This window comes from Lathyrus oleraceus, chromosome 6 (genome assembly GCF_024323335.1).
Source record: "Lathyrus oleraceus cultivar Zhongwan6 chromosome 6, CAAS_Psat_ZW6_1.0, whole genome shotgun sequence".
Lineage (NCBI taxonomy): Eukaryota > Viridiplantae > Streptophyta > Magnoliopsida > Fabales > Fabaceae > Lathyrus > Lathyrus oleraceus.
Window position 1 is genome coordinate 93266890 of NC_066584.1, and position 20948 is coordinate 93287837.

General features: G+C 35.3%; 1 protein-coding gene across 2 annotated transcripts; it reads left to right on the top strand.

Moving 5' to 3' along the window:
- The first annotated feature begins 13311 nt into the window (after window positions 1-13311).
- Window positions 13312-15912, top strand: LOC127097050 (uncharacterized). Of its 2 annotated transcripts, none has more exons than XM_051035564.1 (2): window positions 13312-13671; window positions 13974-15912. In XM_051035564.1, the coding sequence occupies exon 2, from the start codon at window positions 14145-14147 to the stop codon at window positions 15681-15683; it is 1539 nt and encodes a 512-aa protein (XP_050891521.1). In that variant the 5' UTR covers window positions 13312-13671; window positions 13974-14144; the 3' UTR covers window positions 15684-15912. The 2 variants fall into 2 exon arrangements, with proteins under 2 accessions (XP_050891521.1, XP_050891522.1); XM_051035565.1 differs by having other exon boundaries at window positions 14082-15912.
- The last annotated feature ends 5036 nt before the right edge of the window (window positions 15913-20948 follow it).

A 20948-nucleotide genomic window follows, 5' to 3' on the forward strand; every position in this document is an offset into this window, starting at 1 on the left:
CGACTAAATTAGTCCCCGACAACGACGCCAAAATCTTGATCGCGACTTAGTAAGTCTATGTGAATTGTGACTGCAAGTGCACAGTCCTATCGTGTAGTTTTAAAGATTATCGAACCCACAAGGACTAATAATCAAACGTATCATGGTCTATGTTACTATGTAAATCTAAGGCGAATGATTGTTCTAAGATTAGAGGGATGAAGAGAAATAACTATAAATAGAATAAAGATAAAGATATAAGATATAGGGGATATCGGTATGTAATACGTCAAACTTCGGGGATTCGATAGATAGTTGGTGTAATCTTATTGGTTAAAATATTCTTCAGTAGAAATTATTTATAGAAAGGACTTAGTCTCACACTCTCGTTTTTATTGACTCTGACCATACTCCTAAACCAAAATGCTTGGCTCTCGCGGTCTCATTTTGAATTTAAAAGTATTTTTTGAATATAGATAAAGTCTAATTAATCCTAAAGCGCTCTCGCTGTGTTTAGGATTAATGCCTAGTTTCAGCTATCTAGTTAAAATCTCAAACTCTCGTTCTTGTTGACTGTAACTTTAGTTTGTTTTATACTCTCGTAGACAATTTGATTAAATTAAGAAACTAAAACTGGAAAAATAATTTTTATAAAAACTAACACCAATTATTTATTGAATCCCGTCGTTTCGACGGTCTTTACATACCGATACCTAAGGTTTAGTCGGACATAGATCCGTTAACAGACATGGCAATTGGGGAATTAAACATACAGTAAGGCATAAATAGATAAAACAGTAATCAATAATAAATCTGGATTGCAATTTAAGAACTGGAATTGAATCTTGAATATTTGATTAAATAATTTCGGCAGGCTTTGGCAATGAATACCCCTTACAATTGAATCCCAAATGCGTAAAAATAATAAACCGTAATAGTCCCCGATGTTGAGAAACTATAATTTTTACAATGGTAAGAAATCGCCTAGAAACTAAAAGAAAAATAAAGCAGAACAAAAATTAATCATAGACTTGAAAACTGGAAGAAGATAGAGCGAGAGCCCGCGTGAGTCTCAGAGGTCCTTTTTTATATCCTTTCCATTTTTCTCATTTGTAGCAAAAGTAGTGGAAATCATGGCTAAAAAAGTGGAGGAAAATAGGAAGACTAGGTTGTGGCAGTTGCCATAACCCTAGCTTCATGCTGAGTGGCGAGCGCCACCTTTGTAGCAACTGCCCACCACTTCTCAAGGGTTGGTGGAGGGCGCCACCTCCCTCTTGGCCTAATGTGGCAGGCGCCACACTCTTTAGATAATGGGCGCCACAAGCTCATTTGCTTTGGTGGCCCATTATCCTTTGGAAACCTCATTTTCTTCTCTTTTCTTGCCTTTTTCTTTCCTTTTTGTTATTTTCCATTTTTTCTTGCAGTAAACCTTTTAATCGATAAATACCTGAAATAAACATAAGATATTGTGTGATAATAAGTGTTAATCGAGTAAAAAGCAATATACATGGAGCCAAAAATACGATACGTTTTCGCGTTATCATTATGCTTGTTTGATTATCTACCGCTGCCTTCCACACCTTGAATATGGCAAATACTTCATATTTCCACTTCAAAAAATACACTCAAACCTTGCAATAAAAGTTATTTGTGAAAGTCAAAAAATACCTAGAACCACCCATGAAAACCTTTTTGATTGACCCTCACACATCAGAATGCACATAGTTTAAAATTCCTTTTATTTTATGATTTTCGCTCTTAAATCAAATATGACACTGTTTCTCAAGTACACAATACTAATACAAATCTATCTTGCAACTATGAACACTTTCAATAGATTTCTCTTATGAAGTTTCACCATCTAACACTTAGTGATATGACCCAAACACACATGCCAGAGTTTGGTTGCATCGTTATGAGGCTCAATTGATGCAACATCACTTATAACAATGTTTCCTAATAGTTTGTAGATGTACCTGTAGTCCTCCTTGCTTCCATCACGGTTAAGGCATCCTTGCTAACCTTCATAATATCCTTATCTCCATCAGACGTGTAGGAGAAACCACTTGCTTGTAGATTATCTAGGGAAATCAAGTTTTCCCTCAATTCTAGAATATATTTGATATCGTTCAATGTCCGCACACTGTAACACCCTTCTAAAATACCCCAATATTTATTTAAACAACAAAACATAATTCAGAGTAAATATGCAATTAAGGGTGTCACACTTGACACTTCACACCATTTTCCAAATAACTGGTCATACTCATTTGTTTATCAAAATAAAACATTGCACAATACGCAGCGGATATGCAAACCATGTAATCACTTTACATGTAAAACTGTTCAACAACCACAATTGAAAACAAGTAAAACATCCCGTCCCGATGTTACATCTACCAGAGCATGACCCACTAAGGAACTACACTAGACTCCAAGCACTAGCTTCTACTCAATCAATGCTCGTTACCTGAAACATAGTTGTAAGGGTGAGTTCCTCAATCGATATAATAAGCATTATAAAATATCATGTAATGCTAAGTAAATTAACACATTTCATCACCCTAATCATATCACACATTCAGCAACGGCAACATCAACTCATAATCATACTCAACACAACACAACACAAAACACACGTATAATATTGGAATACATCCATTCATATTATACGCCATACATATATTATGCAATAAGACTCCATGCATGCGGTACCGACTATTCGTGAACATATAGTTCAACCTCACCGATCAAATCCAGATACGGCTACCAAGCTCCCTAGTCCCACTCATTTGAGACCTAGTGACTCACATCACTAATTCCTCACCATGGGAATTAGCTACCACCCCAAGGGCCATGCTATGCACGCTAAATCACCTAGCATGCAAACATCAACAATAATCCACAATAACTCATCACTAATTCCTCACCATGGGAATTAGCTACCACCATAAAGGCCATACTATGCACGCTAAATCACCTAGCATGCAACCATCAACAATCCACAATGGACATATGCTCACACTCTAAGCCATAAATAGTCCATTCACAATAGCATACATAATAGATATATTCACAACATTATGCACACCATCATACATCATCAATACAATTATCACAGAATCATATTATGTCACGCCACATAATCAATCACAGTATTAGCACACTCTACTAATACCTACAATGCTCAAACAACGGGAAATTGATCCCTCCTATATCATACACCAATATAGGCCAATCATCAATTGTTCACAATATTTAAAATATCAGTTTTTCACTTTTCAAACAGTGTTAACCGGTTAACACCCTGGGTTAACCGGTTAACGCAACACAGAACACGCTTCCTGGCAATTCACAACAGTGTTAACCGGTTAACACCCTGGGTTAACCGGTTAACGCAAGACAGACAACAATATTTCACAATTCATAACAGTGTTAACCGGTTAACACCCTGGGTTAACCGGTTAACGCAAGGCAGAAAGCTGTTCCTGCGCTAACACGAAGCAGAATGCAGAATTCTCCGCATTTTCCGCCGTTGGAGGACTTCCGGACCTCCGATTCCAATTCCGTAAAAAGCTACACGTCCAGCAAATTACGACTCACACAACTATCGATTCAATTACAGTTTTAACATAACTTATCCATCACAATTTTTCAGCATTCCTCATCCAAATTAGGGTCAATTCAACGGCTTATTACTACCCATTACATGTTAACCCATAATACCCATTAAACGACGATAAACCCCCCTTACCTGAGTTAATCCGGCAATCCTTTAGCTTCAAGCTCTTCCTTCTTCAACCTTCTTCTCCTGCTCTTCCTCTTTGCCCTTTTCTCACTTTCTGTCGCTTCTCTGATTTTCACGTGAAAACCCTTTTTACCAAATGGAACTCTTTATATATATTCCAACTTATTATTCCAATTTATATTATTCCAATAATAATAATAATTCCAATAATAATCCAATTATTTAATTAAATTAATAAATATACTATTAACTTAATTTAAATAATTATCATATTTTATCGGGGTGTTACAACTCTCCCCCACTAAAAGAGTTTTCGTCCTCGAAAACATACCTCAAGCGAATAACTCTGGATAAGACTCCTTCATCTGACTCTCAAGTTCCCAAGTCACATTGCCACCTGCTGGTCCTCCCCAAGCTACCTTTACCAAAACAATCTCTTTACCCCGCAACTGCTTCAACTCTCGATCCTCTATCCTCATAGGTGATGTTTCAACAGTCAGGTTATCTCTCACCTGTACATCATCTACTTGGACCACATGCGACGGATCAGGAATGTACCTCCTCAACTGAGACACATGAAAAACCTCATGCAAATTCGCAAGTGACGGCGGTAAAGCGATACGATAGGCTACCTCCCCTATCCTCTCCAAAATCTGATAAGGACCAATAAATTGAGGTGTCAACTTCTTCGACTTCCAAGCTCGACCAACCCCAGTTATCGGAGTAACACGAAGAAACACATGATCTCCCTCTTGAAACTCAAGTGACTTCCTCCTCTTGTCGTGATAACTCTTCTGACGACTCTGAGCAATCCTCATCTTCTCCTGAATCATCTTAATCTTTTCCGTAGTTTGTTGAACAATCTCCGGTCTAACCACAACACTCTCACCGGACTCATACCAACATAAAGGTGTCCGACATCTCCTACCATACAAAGCTTCAAACGGTGCCATACCAATGCTCGAATGAAAACTATTGTTGTAGGTAAACTCAATCAGAGGTAAATAACAATCCCAAGCACCTCCCTTTTCCAAAACACAAGCCCTCAAAAGATCCTCCAGTGACTGAATCGTCCTCTCAGTCTGACCATCAGTCTGCGGATGATATGCAGAACTCAATCTCAGCTTAGTTCCCAAAGCCCTCTGCAAACCTTCCCAGAACTTCGATGTAAATCTAGGATCTCTGTCCGAAACAATACTCGACGGAATACCATGCAAACTTACAATTTTCTCAATATACAACTCAGCTAATCTCTCCAACGGATAATCCATTATGATCGGAATGAAATGAGCCGATTTTGTCAATCTGTCAACAATCACCCAAATAGCTTCAAAATTCTTAATTGTCCTCGGTAAACCAGAAACAAAATCCATACTGATACTATCCCACTTCCACTCTGGAATAGCCAACGGTTGCATTAGCCCAGACGGCTTCTGATGCTCAATCTTTGACTTCTGACAAGTCAAACAAGAATAAACAAAACTCGCAATTTCTCTTTTCATTCCCGGCCACCAAAATAACTTTTTCAAATCATGATACATCTTCGTAGCCCCAGGATGAATACTCAGGCCACTACGATGTCCTTCCTCAAGAATACTCTTCTTAAGTTCGGTAACATCCGGAATACACACCCGATTACCAGATTTCAAAACACCATTCTCATCAACTCTGAATTCACCACCTTGGCCTTGATTCACTAGAGTCAACTTATCAACCAAAAGCACATCGGATTTCTGACCCTCTCTAATATCATCCAGAATACCACTCGTTAACTTCAACATTCCCAATTTAACACTATTGTGAGTACTCTCACACACCAAACTCAAGTCTCTAAACTGCTCAATTAAATCCAATTCCTTAACCATTAACATAGACATATGCAATGATTTCCGACTCAATGCATCAGCCACTACGTTTGCTTTACCTGGATGGTAATTCAAACCAAAGTCATAATCCTTCAGAAACTCTAACCATCTCCTCTGTCTCATATTCAGCTCTTTCTGATCAAACAAATACTTTAAACTTTTATGGTCACTGAAAACCTCAAATCTTGACCCGTACAAGTAATGCCTCCATAACTTCAGAACAAATACCACAGCTGCCAACTCTAAATCGTGTGTCGGATAGTTCCTCTCATGAACCTTCAGTTGTCTCGAAGCATAAGCTACAACCTGCTTATTCTGCATCAAAACACCACCCAAACCCAATAATGAAGCATCACAGTAAACCTCAAATGGTTCCGATGGACTCGGTAATATCAGAATAGGAGCAGTAGTTAACCTTCTCTTTAACTCTTGGAAACCTTCTTCACACTTTGAGTCCCAAACAAACGCTTGCCCCTTTCTAGTCAACATCGTCAACGGTAACGCCAACTTAGAAAATCCCTCAATGAATTTCCTATAATAACCTGCAAGTCCAAGAAAACTCCTTATCTCAGAAACTGACTTCGGAGCTTCCCACTTAGATACCGCTTCTATCTTAGAAGGATCAACAGCAACACCACCTCTTGAAATCACATGACCAAGAAAACTAACCTCTTCTAACCAAAATTCACACTTAGACAGTTTAGCAAATAACTTCTTTTCTCGTAGAACTCCTAAAACCACTCTCAAATGTTCAGCATGCTCTTCTTCAAATTTTGAATACACCAAAATATCGTCAATAAACACCACAACAAACTTGTCTAGGTACGGATGGAAAATCCTATTCATATACTCCATAAATACCCCAGGCGTATTAGTCACACCAAAAGGCATTACAGAATACTCATAATGTCCATACCTTGTTCTGAAAGCAGTCTTCTGAATATCCTCAGTTTTCACACGTATCTGATGATACCCCGATCTCAAATCTATTTTGCTGAACACACTCGCACCAACCAACTGATCCATCAAGTCATCAATCCTCGGCAAAGGATACCGATTCTTGATCGTCACTTTATTCAGTTGCCTGTAGTCCACACACAACCTCATAGTACCTTCTTTCTTCTTAACCAATAACACTGGTGCACCCCACGGTGACACACTCGGACGAATAAATTTCTTATCCAACAGATCTTCCAACTGACTTTTCAATTCAGTTAACTCAACAGCAGACATACGGTACGGAGCCATCGATATCGGCCTAGTACCAGGTACCAAATCAATCGAGAACTCAACTTCACGCTCTGGCGGTAATTCATTCACTTCTTTAGGAAACACATCAGGAAAATCACACACCACGGCTAGATCGCAAATCACCAGTTTATCTTTAGCCTCCAAAGTCGCTAACAGCATAAACAACTTTGCCCCATCTGTTACTGCCTCATTCACCTGTCTTGCTGATAGAAACAAACTCTTTCCTTCCTCAATCTCAGGAAAGATCACAGTCTTATCAAAACAGTTGATATGAACTCGGTTAAACACCAACCAGTTCATACCCAGGATAACATCAATCTGCACTAGTGGAAGACACACAAGGTCTATCCCAAAGTCTCTACCAAAAATACTCAAAGGACAATTTAAACAAACTGAAGTAGTAGTCACTGAACCCTTCGCAGGAGTATCAATCACCATACTCCCATGCATCTCAGATATCTCTAATTTAAGTTTCACAGCACAATCCAAAGATATAAAGGAATGAGTCGCACCTGTGTCAATAATAGCTACAAGAGGAAAGCCATTAATATAACACGTACCTCGGATCAAACGATCATCTGTAGAAGTCTCAGAACCCGATAAAGCAAAGACCTTGCCTCCCGACTGGTTCTCTTTCTTCGGCTTAGGACACTGTGGGCTAATATGACCCACCTCTCCACAGTTGAAACAAGTCATAGTCTTCAACCGGCACTCTGCAGCCAAGTGACCACCTTTGCCACACTTAAAACACTTCTTCTCAGCACTGGTACACTCATGGAAACGATGTCCAGCCTGACCACATCTGTAACACTTAGCAGGGGCACTGGAGTCTCCCCCACTAGGTCTCTTCATCCCACTCTGTCTCTGGAAACCTTTGCCAGCTGCATACGGTTTCCCACGATCATTCTGATTCTTGCCTTTCCTATCAACCCTCTGCTGATAGCTCTCCGTTCTGGCCTTGGTATCCTGTTCAAAAATCCTGCAACAGTCAACCAAGTCAGAAAACACTCTGATCCGCTGATACCCAATAGCCTGCTTGATCTCGGGACGCAACCCGTTCTCAAACTTCACACATTTCGAAAATTCCCCAGTAGCCTCATCATAGGGAGTGTAATACTTCGACAGCTCTGTGAACTTAGCAGCATACTCAGTAACAGACCGGTTGCCTTGCTTCAATTCTAAGAACTCTATCTCTTTCTTTCCTCTGACATCCTCTGGAAAGTACTTCCTCAGGAATCTCTCTCTGAACACCGCCCAAGTGATCTCAGCATTCTCAGCAGCTTCCAACTCAGTGCGGGCAGCAACCCACCAATCATCTGCTTCCTCTGATAGCATATGCGTACCGAACCTGACCTTCTGGTTATCGGCACACTCAGTCACTCGGAAGATCCTCTCGATCTCCTTCAACCACTTCTGAGCACCATCTGGATCGTATGCTCCCTTGAACATTGGAGGATTGTTCTTCTGGAACTCACTCAGTTGACGAGCAGCTCCCATTCCTACAACATTCGGATTCCCTCCAAGTACTCCAGCTAGCATACCCAGAGCCTCAGCAATCGCAGCATCATCTCTACCTCTTCCAGCCATCTCTATTCTGAAAACCCAACAAGCTAAAACAATAAGTACTGATAGGGTTAGACAACACCTATCACGTACAGGGAAACAGAATAATTACGACTCGACTCGACCGACTATGCTCTGATACCACTAATGTAACACCCTTCTAAAATACCCCAATATTTATTTAAACAACAAAACATAATTCAGAGTAAATATGCAATTAAGGGTGTCACACTTGACACTTCACACCATTTTCCAAATAACTGGTCATACTCATTTGTTTATCAAAATAAAACATTGCACAATACGCAGCGGATATGCAAACCATGTAATCACTTTACATGTAAAACTGTTCAACAACCACAATTGAAAACAAGTAAAACATCCCGTCCCGATGTTACATCTACCAGAGCATGACCCACTAAGGAACTACACTAGACTCCAAGCACTAGCTTCTACTCAATCACTGCTCGTTACCTGAAACATAGTTGTAAGGGTGAGTTCCTCAATTGATATAATAAGCATTATAAAATATCATGTAATGCTAAGTAAATTAACACATTTCATCACCCTAATCATATCACACATTCAGCAACGGCAACATCAACTCATAATCATACTCAACACAACACAACACAAAACACACGTATAATATTGGAATATATCCATTCATATTATACGCCATACATATATTATGCAATAAGACTCCATGCATGCGGTACCGACTATTCGTGAACATATAGTTCAACCTCACCGATCAAATCCAGATACGGCTACCAAGCTCCCTAGTCCCACTCATTTGAGACCTAGTGACTCACATAACTAATTCCTCACCATGGGAATTAGCTACCACCCCAAGGGCCATGCTATGCACGCCAAATCACCTAGCATGCAAACATCAACAACAATCCACAATAACTCATCACTAATTCCTCACCATGGGAATTAGCTACCACCATAAAGGCCATACTATGCACGCTAAATCACCTAGCATGCAACCATCAACAATCCACAATGGACATATGCTCACACTCTAAGCCATAAACAGTCCATTCACAATAGCATACATAATAGATATATTCACAACATTATGCACACCATCATACATCATCAATACAATTATCACAGAATCATATTATGTCACGCCACATAATCAATCACAGTATTAGCACACTCTACTAATACCTACAATGCTCAAACAACGGGAAATTGATCCCTCCTATATCATACACCAATATAGGCCAATCATCAATTGTTCACAATATTTAAAATATCAGTTTTTCACTTTTCAAACAGTGTTAACCGGTTAACGCCCTGGGTTAACCGGTTAACGCAACACAGAACACGCTTCCTGGCAATTCACAACAGTGTTAACCGGTTAACGCAAGACAGGCAGCAATATTTCACAATTCATAACAGTGTTAACCGGTTAACACCCTGGGTTAACCGGTTAACGCAAGGCAGAAAGCTGTTCCTGCGCTAACACGAAGCAAAATGCAGAATTCTCCGCATTTTCCGCCGTTGGAGGACTTCCGGACCTCCGATTCCAATTCCGTAAAAAGCTACACGTCCAGCAAATTACGACTCACACAACTATCGATTCAATTACAGTTTTAACATAACTTATCCATCACAATTTTTCAGCATTCCTCATCCAAATTAGGGTCAATTCAACGGCTTATTACTACCCATTACATGTTAACCTATAATACCCATTAAACGACGATAAACCCCCCTTACCTGAGTTAATCCGGCAATCCTTTAGCTTCAAGCTCTTCCTTCTTCAACCTTCTTCTCCTGCTCTTCCTCTTTGCCCTTTTCTCACTTTCTGTCGCTTCTCTGATTTTCACGTGAAAACCCTTTTTACCAAATGGAACTCTTTATATATATTCCAACTTATTATTCCAATTTATATTATTCCAATAATAATAATAATTCCAATAATAATCCAATTATTTAATTAAATTAATAAATATACTATTAACTTAATTTAAATAATTATCATATTTTATCGGGGTGTTACACACACCACCGTCATCCATGGAGATTTTAATTTGTCACATTCTAGTGATAATACTTGCTTTATCATTACCAAGATAAACAAATCCAAAATCACCTGACATGAATGTAGTAAACCATTCTCAGTATGATGTCACGTGGTAAGAACAAACAGAGTTAAGAATCTACACAACAATGCACTTTTTGGATGAAACATATAGTATATCTGATTTGCTGCCATAATCATCACTTTGAATCAAATTTGCAGAACTGGATGAACCAATATTTCTGTTTGGACAATCCATCTTCCAATGGCCAATATGTTTGCAACTATAACACTAAAGTGTTTTGCGATTCTTGGATTTAGACCTATTCTTTCCATAACCTATTTTACCCTTGTTCATCTCACGATCTTGACCCCCTTTCACATACAGACTATCACCTTGTGGTTCTTCCTCTACATTTTGTCTTCGTTGAGAATGAGACAAAATAAAACAATAATCATATCAAGACTGATAGTGTATTTTCCAGAGGTAAGAGTAGTCACCAAGTGGTCATAAGAACCTAGTAACGAGCATAATAGAATAATTGCCTTAACTTCGTCATTAAATTCACCACAGATTTCACTAGATAAGGGATTATATTGTTGAAAACATTGACATGTTATCGCAAATCGAATAATTCTTGCATCTTCAGACTGTATAGTCGTAGCTTCGCGAATAATTTGTTCATTAGCATTTTTGACATATATTGACTCTCCAAATTTTCTCAAACCCGTAGTTCCTTTTGTTTGGCTGCATTAGGTAAAACAACATACATACAAAATGTACTTTAGGAAACATGTGGAACAAAATATTCTAACATGTGTTCCAGCATCGAGTGTGAGTTGTTCAGCTAACGTGCTTGACATAACTAGTTAAACAAGAGTTTTTAAGCTAAAATTCTTGACAGAACCAGTTAAGCAAGAGGTTCCAAGATGTAACGAAAGTTCTTGACATAACTCTTTCAGTAATAGGTTCAACATGTGAGTATGTATCATCTCGACATAAGGCTTGGATTCTGACTATCTTCATATGTCCTTTAGAAGAGTTCTGGTATTGACTTCTTCAGAAGATGCAAAGGTTTGATTTTGGGAAGAAGTTTATGTTGTTAATCTAAAATCTACTTGAAAAGATTTGGATTTGTTTCAGTCAAAGAAGATTTAATTGGATGTACATTGAAGGAAGATTTGGTCCAAGATTTACTCTACAAAAAAGACTTATATGAAGAGATTTATTTTGAATGTTTTGGTGTAACATGTGGAACACGGTGTTTCAACATGTGTGCTACAACATCTGGTCTCTGTCAACAAACAAATGTTATTACAATTGTGATGAATAAGGGTGTGTTGCAACACATATGATCTCTATCAATAGACGGATGTTATTGCAGCTGTGGTGAAGAAGAAATGTATGTGAAACACGATGTTTCGACATGTGTGCAACATCTGAACCTGACTCAACATGCCAATATTATTGCATTTTTGGAGCGAAATTCTGGTTGAGATTCAATTAGATTTGTTGTTATATTTTAGCAATGCGTTTGTGTGATTTGTTTGCCAACTTTTGAAGATCAAATCAATTTAAATGAAGATTTAAATTTGAATTTGAATTAAAAACAAATCGTATATTTTCTTGTAGATTTTTATGGAACAAATCATATCCAATGATATCTGCATTTATTCTGGACGAAATCAATCAAATGCCCATTGGAAAAAGCCCATAAAAATATTGTTATTTAAAGAGACTTAAACTTAGAGTTTGAGCGTGCATATTTTGAAGACTCTTTGTGGTAGGATTTCTATTTTTGAGTCTCTGTTTGAGTTATTGTTGCGCACCACTCTAGTACCTTCATTCATATCTTAAGACATAGAGGTCGGTTTCCTCGTTGAGTTGTAAAGCTTTGTTCCAATATAATAATTGTTAAGTTGTAAAGCTTTGTTCCAAGATATTAATTCTATAAGCTTGAGAACAAACTATTTTTCTTTCTTGTATTCCACGCTAATGGTGTATTAGTGTTGAATCTATCCGTGTACAACACTATATGTTTCAGTAACTTAACATAGTTGTTGTTTTGTCTTAGTTAAGTTGTAAATTCAGCAATCACTAGAGTTGTTATCGAAGGTGATCGCTAAGGGTTAGTGATTGAAGAAAGTGAGATGAATTCTCATATTTAGGGGGAGTCATAAATAGAAAGTCACTAGGATTAGGAAGAGACATTGGACACCATGGGGTTGGTGTTCATAGAAGACTAAGTGTACTAATTCAAAGTAGTGAATTTTCTTTCTTTCGTAGAGTGCCTACAAAAGTAGGTGTGGTTTTACTAAACTGCGTTACCAATCTCTTTTGTTCTTTATTGCTTTTCTACTTCATCATATTATATAAGTTAAACGGTCATCTCTTGGTATTTTAAATTGGTTTTTTATTCTAGTATACAATGTCCCAAACATCACGTCAGACATATGTCCCCATAATCTATTATTTGTCATAAACTAGTTGTCACAAATATTTGGTCCAACATCTGTCCCCCTGAAAAAAAAATTACAAAACCTTTTTCCACGTCATTAGGTCTAAGATATATGATACATCACATTTGAGTCATCTATTCCCAACAAACAAATGAGTCTAACCCCATTAAAATTTCCACATAATTGTTTCTCTTTGTCTTAATCAATATAATAATTAAATGGAAAAGTTTTAGTTATTTTAATTAAATGACAAAATAGTCCATTAAGATAAGATGCAGGGGACGGGTATGGAACTATTTGGGGGGCTATATTGGTTTTATGGGTAGTAATACAAAGCAGATTAGAAGACAAGTTAAAATTGAAGACTAATATATATACGATGATATGATAAAGTATCCATACGAAGATGCACCGTCACTGTAAACAAACGGTGTGGTCCAAAAGCATAATGGTGTTATCCAGTGAAGGCTTCAACCTACAAACCTCTCCTTATAATCACCCTCTTATTTACGCTTCTTCTTTCTCTCTCCACTCTTCTTTTCCTCACTAAACTCTTCTTTTCACACCCCTTATCACAAAATTAGGGTTTTCCAAAAAATAATATTTTTTTAATGTAATAAACAAATTAAACAATCGTAGTCAAAATAACCAAATTTAACCTGGAGAGTTTGTAGAAATATGGTTGTCGATGATATTATGAGCTCCGTCTTCGCTGGCTGTGGTGGTTCATGTTCTTCTCGATTCTCTGAAGCTTATCCCAAAAGGTAATAATAATCCTTCAAAGATCTATCTCAAATTTATGGATTTCATTCATTTTCACTGTTTTTCCCTTGATTTTGGAGGGTTTAATCAGATACTAGGAATAGGGTTAACTATAATATTTTTTTGGGTTTTTCAAAATTTGCACAGATTTAATAGATGTTATGTATATGATCTTGTTATTGAGTAGGTTGATTTGTTAATTGATAGAGAAAATAATAATTTTTTAAAATAGTTTGGATTTGTTGATTTCTTTTTTTTTTTGGTTTTGGTTTTGTTTTGTCTCAAATTCAATTGATAAATATAGGGGTTTGATGGAAGGGAGATATAGTGGGGATTGATATGATGATGAAGGTGTTTATAAGGTTGTTATTTTGTTGAATTGTTTTTGGGATGGCAATATTTTATCAACCAGCAATAATAGAACTCATCAACAAGATGAGGTAGCATTGGCGATTCCTGTTTCGCTTCTTTGTCAATGGAGAATCATCAGAATCATCACCCTTCAACGTTATTGTCTATGGATTCGAGTGCGTCTTCTCATGAGGAACTGGACTTGGAGATGAATCGGCAGATCATACTTTCTCGTCCGCCGGATATTAATTTGCCTCTTTCTGCTGAACGTAGTCCGCCGCCTCAGTCGTGGAATTCTGATCCTTGTGATATTCTGGATGTTGGTCTTGGTACTCAAGGGTATGAGACTGAGACTTTTCTTACTTTGCCTAAGGTTGGAAGAAAATGTGCTAAGCGAGTTGATAGCATATGGGGTGCTTGGTTTTTCTTTAGTTTTTACTTTAAGCCGTCGTTGAATGATAAATCGAAGGCCAAGATTATCAGGGACGGAAATGGTATTTCGGGTTTTGAGAAATCGGATCTCAATCTTGATGTTTTCATGGTTCAACATGATATGGAAAATATGTACATGTGGGTTTTCAAGGAGAGGCCTGAAAATGCCTTGGGGAAGATGCAGCTGAGGAGTTACATGAACGGTCATTCTCGCCAGGGGGAGCGTCCGTTTCCTTTTAGCGTTGACAAAGGATTTGTTCGATCCCACCGGATGCAAAGGAAGCATTATAGAGGACTTTCAAACCCTCAGTGTGTACACGGCATTGAGGTTTTTCCTTCACCCAATCTGATGAATCTTGACGAGGATGATCGGAAAAGGTGGATTGAACTCACTGGCCGTGATTTGAATTTCACAGTACCAACTGAAGCAAGTGATTTTAGTTCGTGGAGAAATCTTCCCAACACGGACTTTGAGCTTGAGAGACCTCTTCCTTCAATCAAGAGTGCTGCAAATGGACACCCTCCTAAGAAGCTGCTTAATGGGTCTGGGCTGAATCTGTCAACTTCTCTGTCTAACCACACCAACGGCGATTTGTTGGACCTACCTTCTGCCAACGGAAAAAAGAGGAAAGACTTTTTCCCTCATGTAAACGGGAACGGTAATGGAACCCTAAATGGAAGCCTAAACGGTAACCTAAACGATGAAGAATGTTACCTTGCTGTTAATCCTCCATCTGATCGGATCCAAGATATAGAAATGCACCCAAGTGAGCCGCACTGGTTGAATGACTTCAGCGGGGTGATAAAGAATGTATACGGACCAGTTACAGCCGCAAAAACTATCTACGAGGACGAACAGGGTTACTTGATTATCATCAGTCTACCCTTTGTAGACCTTGCAAGTGTGAAAGTTTCATGGAGGAACACTCTGACTCACGGTATCATCAAAGTTTCTTGTATGAGCACATCTCGAAAGCCATTCATCAAGAGACGCGATAGAACATTCAAGCTTACAGATGCATCCTCAGAACACTGCCCTCCTGGAGAGTTTGTCCGCGAAATCTCTCTCTCAACCAGAATTCCTGAAGATGCTAATCTGGAAGCATATTACGACGAGCCAGGATCAGTGCTGGAGATCATGGTGCCAAAACATCGCGTCGGACCAGAAGAACACGAAGTCCGCGTTTGCCTCCGCCCTCATCTGGGAGGGAATGATCTTATGTTGACTTGAGATAGACCGTTATAAAATATTGTTAGGGTTGTTGGTAGTACTAGTATGGCGGGTTTATCATAGTTTTTCTAACTTGTACCATGCTGTTTTATTTGTCTTGCTTTTGTATCTAGCAAAGTATAGTTTAGCTTACTCATTGCCCTGGTTCCTTTTTTGTTCCAGTGCATTTTCAAGCTTTTGATTGTAAGCAAACATTTATCATTTATAAGAAATTATGATTATCATCCTACATTGCTTTGTTATTAGTGGTGGCTTCTAACAGTAAAGTAGTTAAAAGATAACGTCCACACTTTCTCTAAAGAAATCATGAAATATCTGCAAAAAGACAAAGTCAACATTCATTATCTTGAAAATTGAAAAGCTCTTTATGTTCAAAATTGATATGTTGACTTATTAACAGAAGAAGATATATTTTGCTTATCCCATTACGTTACTAAGGAATCATTCATGTTATAATTAATAAAGTAAGAAAACATGTCTCATCTCAGTTGAACCTATCATGTTAAACCTTTTTCATAGGAAAAAAACGCGGCGAGGAAGGGCTTATTTGGAAGGGCTTATTTGAAGCAAAGCAATTATTGACTAGTATGTTATATATATTTGTGTGGTGAGAATTAAGACAACCAAAGGGATGAGAATCAGATAGCAATTGTTTCATTCATTCATCAGTATCATGTGTCTAATTGAGATGATTTTTTTCTCTTCCAATTTTTGACAAGTGGACATCGTTTTCTATTAACAACTTTTTTTCTTCTCTTTATGGGGCATTTAATGACTTTTCTCATTTACGCGTTACAAATCCTATCCTCTTATATGAGCATGTATCGATGAGATCATAACTTGTGGTCCAGTTTACCTTTTGGAAATAAGTTTTATTTGAAGAAAATAACTTTTTTATGTTTTATATGAAGAAAATAACTTTTTTTATTACGCTTTATATGTATAAAGTTGTGTATATATCAACAATGTTGTATTTGTATTTTGTGATCAAAATCTTAATAGAATCAACCCTAGTGATCTATCTACTTTTTTAATGAAACTTATTTTACTGTAAAAAAAATTAATCATAGTAGAATCAAACCGATTTATATTTTTAATAAAAGTTCAAGGTTTTAATCCATATGATTGAGAGTGTTTGTTACAGATTAGTTTGTATAAATATTACTTCTTTTAAAACAAAATATGTCTTAAAATATTTTTGTATCTGTTTTTTAATAGATTCTTACAAAAAAACAAAAAAGAATCTGAGTAATAATTTAAAAATTAAATTGAGAAGATTGTTTTGAGTAGTTTTTCATAAACATATTTGTAATTAATTCATTTTAAAAAGTGATTTTCGTTTTGACAAACAAACACAAACTAATTTTTATTATTTTAAAATTTTAAAAATCTCTAAAAACTAATCTCTAAACTATTAAAAATTTAAATCACTTTTTATTTATTTATAATCCATAACAAATAAGTCCTTACTCTTTGTAGAATCATTTTAAAATAAGATTAATTATTTTGAATATATTTAACTTTAAAAATAAATTTGACTTAGTTTTAATAGAACTACCTCAAATTTAATCAATTTATTTTTATTCAAAATATTTTTATTTATCCCCCACTAAATATAGTACTTAATTTTTGAAAGAATCAAAGAAGATCTCAATTTGCTAGGATAGTCCGGTTTAAAAAAGATTATGTTTGGTGATTGCTTTTGTTCACTTAGAGAAAGCAAAGTTGACCCGTGAATAGAAAAACATGATTTTATGCGGTAGTTTTGAGTTTCTATATAGTGGAGAGAAGGTGGATCCTATACATTTAATACTTTAACGTACAAGTCAATACGAGAGTAATAAATGATTTTTGAATGAATGGATTTGAGTACTTGAGGAATGATGCATTTTCTTCTTAAATAGGGAAAACATTTGACGACCTGAAGCGTGGAGTAAGGCGTAAATCACATTTAGCTGTCAGATTGATCTGGACAATCAATAGTACGACTTCTGTACACGAAATCGTCAATTCAGAAGGGGAAGAAAGTCTACATGTTATGCACTTTTATTCTTTTGTTTTACTTTCGGATCTTTATATTTACGTTTTATAGGTGGTCCATTACAATTGTCCTCCAAATTTTTGCTTTTGCCTTTTAGGACGAGGGTGTGTCATTTGTGCTCCTACTCTACCACTAAATTTTGGGTGTAGAAGTTTTTGATGGGACATCATTGTCCTTGAAAGCAGATGCTCTAAATGATTTTCTTGTAATAGGTAATGTTTTGTTGGGAGCAACTGATGTGTGTCCTTTTATGATGATGTTTTTTTTTATGATGATGTTTTTTTCTTATGCTCTAAAAACTTCTTTAATATTGATATATATTGGTAATGTATAATAAAAAACGGAGGAAGTAATATTCAAAACACTTTTGAAACCCAAGCATTTAGGATATACCATTATTCAATTTTTTTTATAGAATCCAAAATAATTATCGTAAGGTAGTGGATAATCATTAATACGATCAAATCCACTTCAAATGGTCTCAGTTTATTAAAGGTGTTTGGGAGTTGGTTTTGTTCGATTTTAAGAGAATCTAATGCTCAAGTTGATAAAAAATATATGAATTGATCTGAATTAGATTTTCTCACTTTTGCGATAAAGCTCAAACCAAACCAAATCGAGAAACAACATGTTGGTTTGAATTTGATTGATCGGGATACATTAGAAACAAATATGCAAAAATATATTTTTAAAATATCTATATTACAACAACTAATTTTTTATAATATTGTAAAACTCTATTTTTTTTTTCCATTTTTTCATATAGGTTGTGAATATAAAAAATGGTGTTTATTTTCTTCTTCTTGAACTTGAATACTTTATACTAGTTTCTATGATAAAGATGATATAAATTATATGAATTAATTATGGTTGATTTGGGTAGACGGATTCGTAAGTAGAATTTTGAAAATTTTGTTGCCCGAACCAATTAACATCAGGTTCATTGGTTTGGTTCGTTTTTTTCCTAACTAAAAAAATGTACAACCCAAATACCATAGTTTGTTTTAGATTTTGATTTGGTTCGGATTTGCCCGAACCAATAAATATCCATTCAACCTACCTCGTAATTAGTTGCCTAGTGCATTATGACGCACCAGGATTCATTGCTAGCCTCACCTAACATTCTTCATTAAGTGTATCACTCACTTTTACCATCATCCAATGTTTTAAAAACCGGATCGGAGATCGAACCGGTGAAACTTATGGTTTAAGGTTCAATTGGTTCAACCTACGGTCGAACCGTTTATTAAATAAACTAATAATATAAAATTAAACTTCATAAATATGTCACACATAATCATATGTTCACAACTTAATAAAATAAATATTTCAAAAATTCATTACAAATTTAATACAACAATATCGATAATACATATAATAACATAACATAGTTCTACACTTCATTTTTCAACATTCATTTAAGAACAATTTGACCAAATTAAAGAATTACAATAAAAGAAGTTAAACAAATTCAAATCAAAATTAAAATAATATAATATAATAACTAAAATAAAGTTCAAATAATTAAGAATATCTAAATTAAATAAGATAAAATATCAAAAGTAAATAATATAATCTACTTTATTAAAAAAAATGAATTTGAATTGAATTACGATAAATAAATCTAAATTGATAACAACAAACAATATTGACTTGAACAACAATCAATATTGAGTTAGATACCGTGACTATGTTTGAAAGAGACGGTGTGCTGATTGTGAAGTGTGGTTGAAAGAAAAACTATAATTGAGTGATAAAACTTAGAAGTTTGTTTGATTGTAACAAATTACAGAATATTTTTTTGTGATTGAGAATATATTTTAAGTTTTGATATTGACATATTAAAATTTATAAAAAAATTTAAAAAATTGTCAATTTGATGAATTTTTCTGAACCAGGCGGTTTTACAAAACCGACTCCGATTCTTTGGTTCGAATGGTTCTGGACGGTTCAATCCGGTTTTTTTGGTTTTACTTCGATTTTAACCACTAACAATTTTGAAAGGTTAACCCAACCGAATTCATCTCCGGTTCCCGGTTGAACCGGCCGGTTCGATCCGATTTTTAAAACATTGCCATCATCGTATGAAGAACCCTAAACAAAAATGCTTAATATTTCATTCCTCATTCTCCCTTCTTTTTCCTAACCTAAAAAAAATTGAGGGTTCGTTTGAATGAATTTTGATTTTTAATTTTTAAAAACTATTTTGTAAATCAATTTTAAAAAAGAATCTGAAGAAAACATATTTGAAAATCTAACTTTAAAAATTATTTAAAGTTGAACAATATTACAAATTTGTCATAAATAAAAAATATATATTTTTGTTTTGTTTTATTTCTTCTTCCTAATTTTCAAAACCAAAACTAAAACCAAAACCCTTCTAAACCTACTTTTGTTTGTTAGTTTTTAAATTTTTCAATTAAAGAATAGTTTTCAAAAATAATTTTATAAAATTATACTATTAAAAAAGTTTTATAAAACAAAATCAAACAAGTCCTTAATCTCTCATTGTTTTATAGTACCCTATCGTGCAACCAAACATCATCTTAAAAAGTTTCTAGCCCCCAAAAACTTTTTCTTTCATTATTTTATAACGCTCTATCGTTTAGTTAAATACAATATTTTACACAGTCAATTAATCATAAATATTTAATGTTGAAAAAAATTGACTTTTATTTTAACCACTTATAAAATAATACAAAAGGATGATAATGTATTAACATGTAAAACTTTTCACATCGACAATACTTATTAATTAATCTCTAACAAGAAACATACCAACATCCATGATGTATAATCTTATAACAATTTATTAAATTTAAAGTTATCTATAAATAAATTTTATACAATACTCTTTGTGTTCTTTTAATATAAATTTTTTTTTTCATAAATTTATTAAATAATCAATGTATCTAATATGATATATCAATAACAAATACTATTTTGATTATTTAATAAATTAAAAAACAAACTTTATTTTTCTATTGAGGATCAGATGGAGTATAATTTTATTAAATATAAGTTCCTTAAAATTATTTCTTTTTAACCCTACACCCAAACCTTACTATTTTTTTTTTTTGGACAAAGATAAGATCGAGTCATTTTATTAATAATCAAATATATGATATATGCTAGAATTTCATAAAAAAAATTATGGAAACTAATTAAAGATGTGATTACCTAATTTCTGAATTAATAGTTAATCTTTCACTAAACCATGGTTA